Raw genomic sequence first — 8,366 nt, 5'->3', positions numbered from 1 at the left:
TCTTACTCTTGGGTTCGAGATTCTTCTCAAGCTTCAAGTGAGAAGACTTGGAAACTGAAATTGAAGAAACGCAACTTTGCCAATGCTTTTCGAGATTCGAGGCCAAGTACCAAGTACATACTATACTGAGTATGTCCGTTCGAGTATATACGTATATACAGAGTAGCATTGCTGGCTCGTTCGTTGTTGCTGCGGAGGCCGGACAAGAAGAAAAAAGCAGTGGAAGTATAGTAAATCAAACGAGAAAAGGGCTGGCAATTTGTCATGGGCTAAATAACTATATTTCAAACTTCTTGTACCAGAGAGAAAGAACAAATCATAGAATTACTACTACCTCGTTCTAATATCACAGATAGTTTGGTGAAAAGAGCAGCTCGGCCGCGTTTCACTTTTTCCACTTGTCGCCTCAACTCGTTGCACGTTGTCGTCCGCTTTACTGTACACAACGGCTGCTTGCTTGGCGATGATAATGATGATGATGATAACGTCAACAACAACGACGACGACGACGACGACGACGACGACGACAATGTCGACGATGTTGAGCCATTTTTCCGTGGGGTGTATCTGGTGTTCAGGCCGTTGTAAGGGACAAGATGAGTGTTCCCACATACGTAATGGGTCCAAGTCGTCTCGGTGGCGAAGGGGGAACGGAAACGCTCTTTTTGTCTCAGCAATTGACAAATGAAACGAATTGAAAGACGGGTGTGAATTGTTAGACAAAAGAGGTCACCTCCGAGATGACGGTGGGTGTCAAAGATGTCTTTAACACCCTCTTCATTTGACTGCCTTGTCGAGGTCCACTGCTTCCCAATGTGGAGCTATTTGGCTGGGGAACACCTTTGACAACATCATTTTTTCGCTCAATTCCAGCTAGACGGGGCTTGTGGAAGAAATGCCACGTCTTTTGGCGACTGAGTATTGCACTATTGGGAGACATCGAGCTCGGGGTCTCGGACGAGTTGACGACAGTCGTACTACACTCCTCTTGAACAAGGTCCATGGGAGGCGAAGGGGACACGTGGCTAAATCGGGGGCTATTGGCTATCCTCAGATCGGGTTCAGAGAGACTGCCATGAAGGCCAGTAAGCACTTTCACCGGACTCTCTTGGGCCACGGGCAAAGGAAGACCCAAAATATAGTCTTCCATTTCAACCGCAGCCTCACTGTTGGAGATGCACTCTCCAAAGTACTCGACGTCGAGATTTTCGAACAAATTCTCCTCGGAAATGCAAGTCAGCAGTTCTGGCTTGACCATCTCTTCCAACAGAGAATGTTGGGCTGCCACCACGTCGACTTCCACGTCGTCGTCTTCATCGACATCGGCTTCCTCGCCTTCTTCTTCCTCCTCTTCCGGAAAGGCGGTGCCTTCGAGAAGTGGGACGATACTATTGAAGGAGGATTTGCGAGGCTCTCCTACGCCAATGAGCGCCTTGGAGTCGAGATCTGACACATATTTCTCATAAATTCCACTTCCATGGCCAAATGAGAGTCTTCGAATGGCATGCTCCAGTTCTGGAATGGAAGCCGGTGGAGCTGGCCAAACGTGTTCACAGGTACATCCTCCAGGGGCCAAAGGAGGTTGTCCGTATAAATTAGTCATAGCACTGGCTCCACGCCCGACCAGAATGCCATCACTCACAGCCTCATGCATAATAAGTTGATCATGGGCGGCCAGCGAGGAGTCACCTCGCAGGGAAACGGCTCCGAGGCCATCCTTGCAATAGGGGTGATGATTTTTATTGGATTTGCTAGACACACAACCCACCAGGAAGAGGCACGTGGCTCCGATAAAGACGCAGGAGAAGGAAAACAAGTATCCGCCTTTGGGCATATCCAATGCCTGATTGATGTAGCCCACGATTGGGATGCCAATCAAAAGTGGAATGGCCTTGGCGCCCTGGACAAATCCCCAAGCCCGGGGGAAATGTCGCATGTGAACCCTTTCCAGGGTGAATGCACTCAGTGTGAGATGGAAACCGCCCAAAAAAACCCCGTAAAGCCACACAAAGAGTAGATAACCATGATAGCCCTCGACGGATGTGAATGCCAAAAGTGAGATGGCTGGAAGTACAAAAATGGAAATGATAATTAGATGGGATGGAGTGACTATGTAACCTCGCACACACACGGTGGTATTTACACTCTGAGCTTGTACGCAAAAATGAATTGCATTCGCTCTTTGCAAAGAGCTCAGGAGAGAAGACGAACAGGAGGAGAAGCAGGAGATGGAAGGAGGAGGGAGAAGAAAAAGGGACGGACACGAAGACGAACAACTTGAAGAGGATGCTCACTCACCAATGCCAAATACGGAAGATTGCAGCAAATATTGGCGCGATATTAGACACTGCTGGCTCCGAGACAAAACTATTAAGCCAAACAAGAAAGAGCCACAGCTCATGGCAATTCCCAGGAAGATTTGCAATTGAATCACCGAGTCCAAAGCGAGGCCTTCGTTGAGTGACACAGGCACCTGCAATAGAAGATGAGGACGATAAATATATGAAAAAGGAACGCTCCAACGACTACCCCACCAGCCCCAAATGGAATGATGACCCCATACTCGTAAATCGGCGACCAAGACAACGACAACGGCAACGACTACCTCGACGAACAAATTCTTTACTCACCATGTAAAAGAGAGGTGTGTATGCACCCAAAGTGACAAACATCGTACTCAGAAGGATGACTTGAAAGCCTCTGGAGCGTAGCGATGCAAAATCGAAATACGGCGGCTTGTTGTCCATCTTGTTCTTGTCTTTCCCTTTGCGCTTCGACATGTCTTTCAAGTGGAGAATGGCTCGTCTCTGGGGATGGTAAAGACTGGCCGAGCGATAAAACAAGCCCAGAAAGAATAATGAGGTCAAGCAGGCGGTCACCACTTGCAATCCCAATCGCCATTCCAGGGACCTGCAACGAAACCAACAACCCACCCACAAATTAATGGCGATGGTTATCTCTCACCAGAACTGACACATTGCTCAGAGAACGGCGAGCATTCCGCAATGGCCAGCTTTTGCATCATCGCCTGGCGTCGAATGGATACACTCAAGCTGGCCCAGACTCTCAGAACTTGAGCCAGGACACATCTTGCAGTAGGAAGGGCCTTCTCAGAAGTGAAATCTGATCACTTTGGAACACACGGCCCATCAACCTCGCTCGTTAAGATCCGAAAAAGAGAGAGACACACACACACACTATGTATACCGAGAGCAAACCAAAACCCATCGGCCATACTATGATAGGAGTGGATGATACCCGTGGAAAGAAGGCTCGATCTCGTAGCTCAGTTGTGTTTGGTCATCGCGCCATTTAAGCATTCATCAGATACAGGGACAGTGGTTAAATTGGCAGGAGCACAATCGTGTCTACCTCAGCTTGGGATGTAAAATTGAAAAAAGAAATGACCATTAAAGAATTGCATTTCAGGGATCCAAGCTCTATGGGGCTTATGTGAAGCACTACAGTACGTATAGTAAGCTAAGCAGTAGGGAGATGACGTGCGTTGTTCTATCAGGGACGCCAATCGTGTTTCTTGGCCACGCCACATCTCACATGCCTCATAGCTCATGTACACATGTCTCATCCCTCCCCTGCGTATAGTTGTTGAGCGGCCCGAGATCGTTAAAGATCCGGAAAATCTACACAAAATCGATTTGAAGAACTCGATCATTGTTCTTATTTCTGATTCATTTCCTACACAGTCGAATGAGTGAGTCGTTTTCGAAGAAGTACTTATTACACCACGCACGAAAGTCATCTCCCATGGCTGGCCTTATCAGGGTCTCAGCCAGACTCGGATCTCCCCAGTCATTTTGGCTGGCCTCAAGTGAGTCAAGACCGACGATGTCGAAGGCAGCGAACCCTCATTCTTTTGAGCTCGTGCGTGTAATTGAGTTGTTCGGGATGGAATGCGCATCCACATTGATTCCCGGTGTCGTTTTAATTCATCGTCTACACACTGTTTGTACTCTACAGGGTGCAGGCTAAAGATCTCAAATCAAAGAATCGACGGCACCTTCCCAGAATTTCATGGTTATCAATTTGAGCTGTTGCATTTGCTTCCTTGCTTGTAATTTGGTAATCTAGTAGTCTACTACAATCCTATTAAGCGCTTCGGTTTGTTATATAGGCAGTGTTATGAAAAGAAGTGACAAATTATGCCCCGTCTAACTTAATTTCAGCAATTGTATGGTATTTCAATGCGATAGCCACATCCTAGGATATACGGTAACGTAAAAAACGCTTGAGTTTGAAGAGAAATCATTTGATATTTTTAAGTTTAACTTAAGAAATATGTGTCTCAATGAATTGGGCAAAAGGGTGTCAAACCAAGAGAGACTTCTCCAGTGAATAGTTAGCAAGACACATCTAGGGTTTTCGATCTCTAGATTACGCAACGAATCATTCCAGTATAGATAGGAACGAAAAGTACGCACATAACGAGTCAAGAAAGCGATAAAAGAGCGATGAAGTGTGGTATGCCCAGTATACCCTAAGCACTGTCAGAATGGACAGAATTGAACTCACCCAATGCCGTGTCGAAATATCTTGGTGAAAACGACAATGCCAAGTCCGGATCCCATGCTGGAGATCATTTCAACGAGTTCACGTTTTCGTTTGAAATATTGGCTAAGCATGAGGGTCGAGGTTTCTCGCACCATGGCGTTGCCGATGCCGAACAAAATGCCATAGCTGAAAGAAATAGAAAGACTGAACGTAGTTCCCCGATTCAAGCTGATCTGCCTTTGGACTCAACAGGAGGTCCGAAGACTGAGAAATTGCACAATTTTGGGCTCCAACATTTCTTGATCAATTTTGCAACAAAGGCCTCCTCGTCCAACTGACTCTCTTGAATGCCCACTTAAGCGGACGAACCATCATAATGGGGTTCCATAAAAATGTGGACGACGATGCCAAACTGACCCTATGAGAAAGTTGATGGTGGGTACTAAGGAGACATTTTCCCATCGAGCTCAAGGATCATGATGGCACTCCTATCCCAGTTGGAAAAGCTCATTAAGGGATTTATCAAACGACCCAGTATTCGAAAACAAATGATAACTGTTGCGAAACTATTTTGCAGCGAATTCTGCAAACTGCGCACGGTGTACAAATATACGCCGCCTAGACAGCTAGCTTGAGGCGGCCATACTGCACAATTTGCAATGAGTCACAATCTAATTTAAAATATCATGAATTTATAACCCGAGCAGACCACGTGGGATTAGTGATGAGATCTTAGGGCAGTTTAATCATATGCAAAATACCCAAGAGTCAAGACACCACCACCATCCTCCAAATACTACTACGTTTAATGCTGACTCCGACAGTCGTTATCCGTTTTTGCATCGTTTCGAAAGAAATCTTCGTCGTCTTTTTGGGAGAGAGAGGTCGGACGAGATCTGGATGCTGCCCAAACCTCTTTCTGGCCTTATCAGCGATAACCCCATCCATGCATCATGCCACTACTTGTGTTGGACTTAATTGCCAGTTTTCCGCTATAGCATGATGCCAACTAGGTTGTGAACTATTTCTTTTCATGGCTTGGGTGAGCAAGTACGCACGATAAAAACCATCATCACCAACACCACCACCCTGTTTAACGCCCTGGTTTTGATGCCTCTCGTACACCGGTGTGAGATCGTGAACAAACGGATCCCAGTGAGCGGAAGATGGAGCGATTTCATACCTGAGGAAGACTTGATGAAAGAATCGGGCAAACGATGCAAATAGGAGGGCCAAGGCCATGACCAGCCCTCCCACCACGGCCGTCAGACGGGTGGATTTTCGCCGACAGAAAGCCACCAAAATGGGAGCGAGAAAATGGGACAGAGCCAAGTTGCAGGAGCCAATCCAAACTAGAAGAATGAGAGCGAGAAAAATATGAGGTGTAATAATATTTTCAACCGATTTGACATTATGAAACATGACAAGAGGGCCCTGAAGGATGGCTCAGCCTTCGCTCTCAAATCCATCAGCCCCATAAACTTGTGGTGGCAGTAAAAAAGAACAAATCAGGATTTTCAAATTTGAATACGTACGCACAAGCAATATTATTGCACTCTGCCCTACAAATTACTTGCCGTTGCATGTTAGCTATCCATGCCAAAAAGGGGCAAAACCGACATGGATCCAGTAGCGTATACACTTGTACTATACATCTTAGGCCCTTGAAGTGCCGGAGCAGAATAGAAGAGAAATTTACGAGCCTGCAATTTTATTTCATCTTTGTGGCATACCAAAGTCATAAACGTGGAGACAGACAAAAGCAGCAGATTCCTCTTTTCGGAACTGCCAATCTTATCTTTGTTGTTTCGTCGTATCGCCACCAAATGTCGCCATAATCGTCAGCTTTTACGCGGCTCATCATGCCGTCAATCGTTGATGGTTTTCATTCGACAACTCTATGATTATCTTCATTACGACTCGGAGGATGAACATCAATCCGCTCACTGATTTTCGCTCCTGCGATGATCATAAGCCTAAGTAAGCTTGGAGGTGCTTTTTTCTGCCATACGTCTGGACGTTAAATCTCAATTGGCCGATTAACCCAGGTGCTTCCAATCGTGTTAATTCAAGGATGTCGGGAATATTATCCCTCCTCATCCTGCGAGATAACGAATGACCTGCCCAAAATCCTGTAAACGTGCACAAAGACTTTCCAATAGGAATTTATGGACGACTTGCCATGAAATGGAGACGGTCAAAGAAGGAAGGCGTGCTTGTCGCCATAAACGAAATCTAGCGAGCGAAGTAATCTCTAAGAGATCCCTCAAAAACGCACCACGTATTTCACCCGATCCGCATTCTTCTCACGTCGTGAAGTCTCATTAGAGCCTTACGATTTTGCCTCTCTCTCTCCAACCAGCCATTCTTACAAAATTGGATATTGGACGGAACAAAATCAGATATTGGGTTTCCTGACCAGAGTGGGTCTCGCCCTGGGTTTCCATTCGCCAGGGAATCATTTGTATTCAATTGTCTAAGAAAAATGCCATAGTCGCTCTCTCTATAGGAGTGAGTGAGTGAGTGAGTGAGTGAGTGAGTGAGTGAGTGAGTGAGTGAGTGTGTGAGTGTGTGAGTGTGTGTGTGTGTGTGTGAGAGAGAGAGAGAGAAGCGGCTGCTTTTGTGACCGGAGACTGACACATTGACATGGGAAAAGACTCAAGAGGAGAGAGAGAAAGGGAGAGAGTTCAAGGATGTACTGGAGGATGGCTTTGATCATAATCACTTGGGGAGAGAAACTTGAACTAAACGAGGAGGAGGAGTGCATGGGATGGATTGTGTGACCACTGGCAAATTTGTGCGAGGCTGTATTGTGGGTAAATTGGCAACAAAGACCAAAATGAGGAGCTCCCCGAGACTTGTTGGGTTGGGAGACTTTACGAGGCTCCTTAAAGTTGACAGATATTGACCCTTTTTGGAGTGGTCTCTCATGTTAGAAAGAATAGTGGACTTGTTCATGGAACTACGATTATAAGTAGCTCTTTGACCTCAGCCGGTCGGATGCATCGACCCACCAATTGGGCCCCATTGTTGCCTGTGGCTCATTAAAATCATATGAGATCTTGACATGTCAGGCTCAGAGCGGATCGGCCCGATCAGTCCGATCTTGTGGTTGAATTCTTATTGGCGACTTTGTTTTTCAACATAGTGGTATCTCGGGTACGTGGCTCTGGTTCCCGGAGGACGAGCGAGCCATTTAGAGCTGGCTATCAAGGTGTATTAATCGCCGAGATCATCATCAATTTGAATGCATATTGGGGCATAAATTTAGAAATCTGTCCAATGGACCTGATCCCTTTCGAGGTGAATTTGAGGGAGGATGGAGTTTCTTTGGTGTTGTGCGCTTTCATTCAATTCAAGCCAGGTCTGCTTGGAGAGAAAGCAGGGAATGCAGACAAAAATCGAGAACGAGTGATCAAGAAATCCCTTAATCCGGGAACGCTCATCCCTGATATCTGCCACACCTGTCGGGTTCTGTCTCGTCTTAGTCAGATTTATGTTCAAATGTAAACATTAATGTCGAATTGGCAGTTTGCTTCACCTCACTTCGAGACTACTTATTCATTTCTTGAGACCTTAACACTTCTTTGCATTGAATTGGCAATGTCTGCTTGGCATAGCAGATACCGTATAAACGTTGGCTCGGCGACATACAACGCATTAATTGGTGTGGTCATTGATATTTTTCATGTCAACAAAGCTTGTGATTTATTTCAATCTGTGTCATTTCAGGTATTGGGATCAGTCATAAATATCGTTCATGTGAACCCTTTAAGTGAGGACGAGTTCACGACGACGATCAGGCCCAAAATGCCTTCAGTTTTCCTCAATTTACCGACACCCCCCTCTCCCCCCCC

General features: G+C 46.1%; 1 protein-coding gene across 1 annotated transcript in view; it reads right to left on the bottom strand.

Moving 5' to 3' along the window:
* Window positions 1-258: 258 nt before the first annotated feature.
* LOC131880244 (uncharacterized) overlaps window positions 259-8,366 on the bottom strand; it is an 18,270-nt gene continuing 10,162 nt past the window's right edge. Inside the window, exons 5-9 of the mRNA XM_059226821.1 lie at window positions 5,693-5,861; window positions 4,531-4,695; window positions 2,631-2,910; window positions 2,299-2,473; window positions 259-2,064 (exon numbers count right to left, since the gene is read on the bottom strand). Of these exons, the coding sequence (XP_059082804.1) occupies window positions 716-2,064; window positions 2,299-2,473; window positions 2,631-2,910; window positions 4,531-4,695; window positions 5,693-5,861 (2,138 nt within the window). The 3' untranslated portion in view covers window positions 259-715. The remainder of the gene's footprint in view (window positions 2,065-2,298; window positions 2,474-2,630; window positions 2,911-4,530; window positions 4,696-5,692; window positions 5,862-8,366) is intronic.

Source organism: Tigriopus californicus, chromosome 5 (assembly GCF_007210705.1).
Source record: "Tigriopus californicus strain San Diego chromosome 5, Tcal_SD_v2.1, whole genome shotgun sequence".
Classification (NCBI taxonomy): Eukaryota; Metazoa; Arthropoda; class Copepoda; order Harpacticoida; family Harpacticidae; genus Tigriopus; species Tigriopus californicus.
Note: the sequence above shows the minus strand (reverse complement) of the source record. Positions and strands in the feature narration are given on the sequence as shown.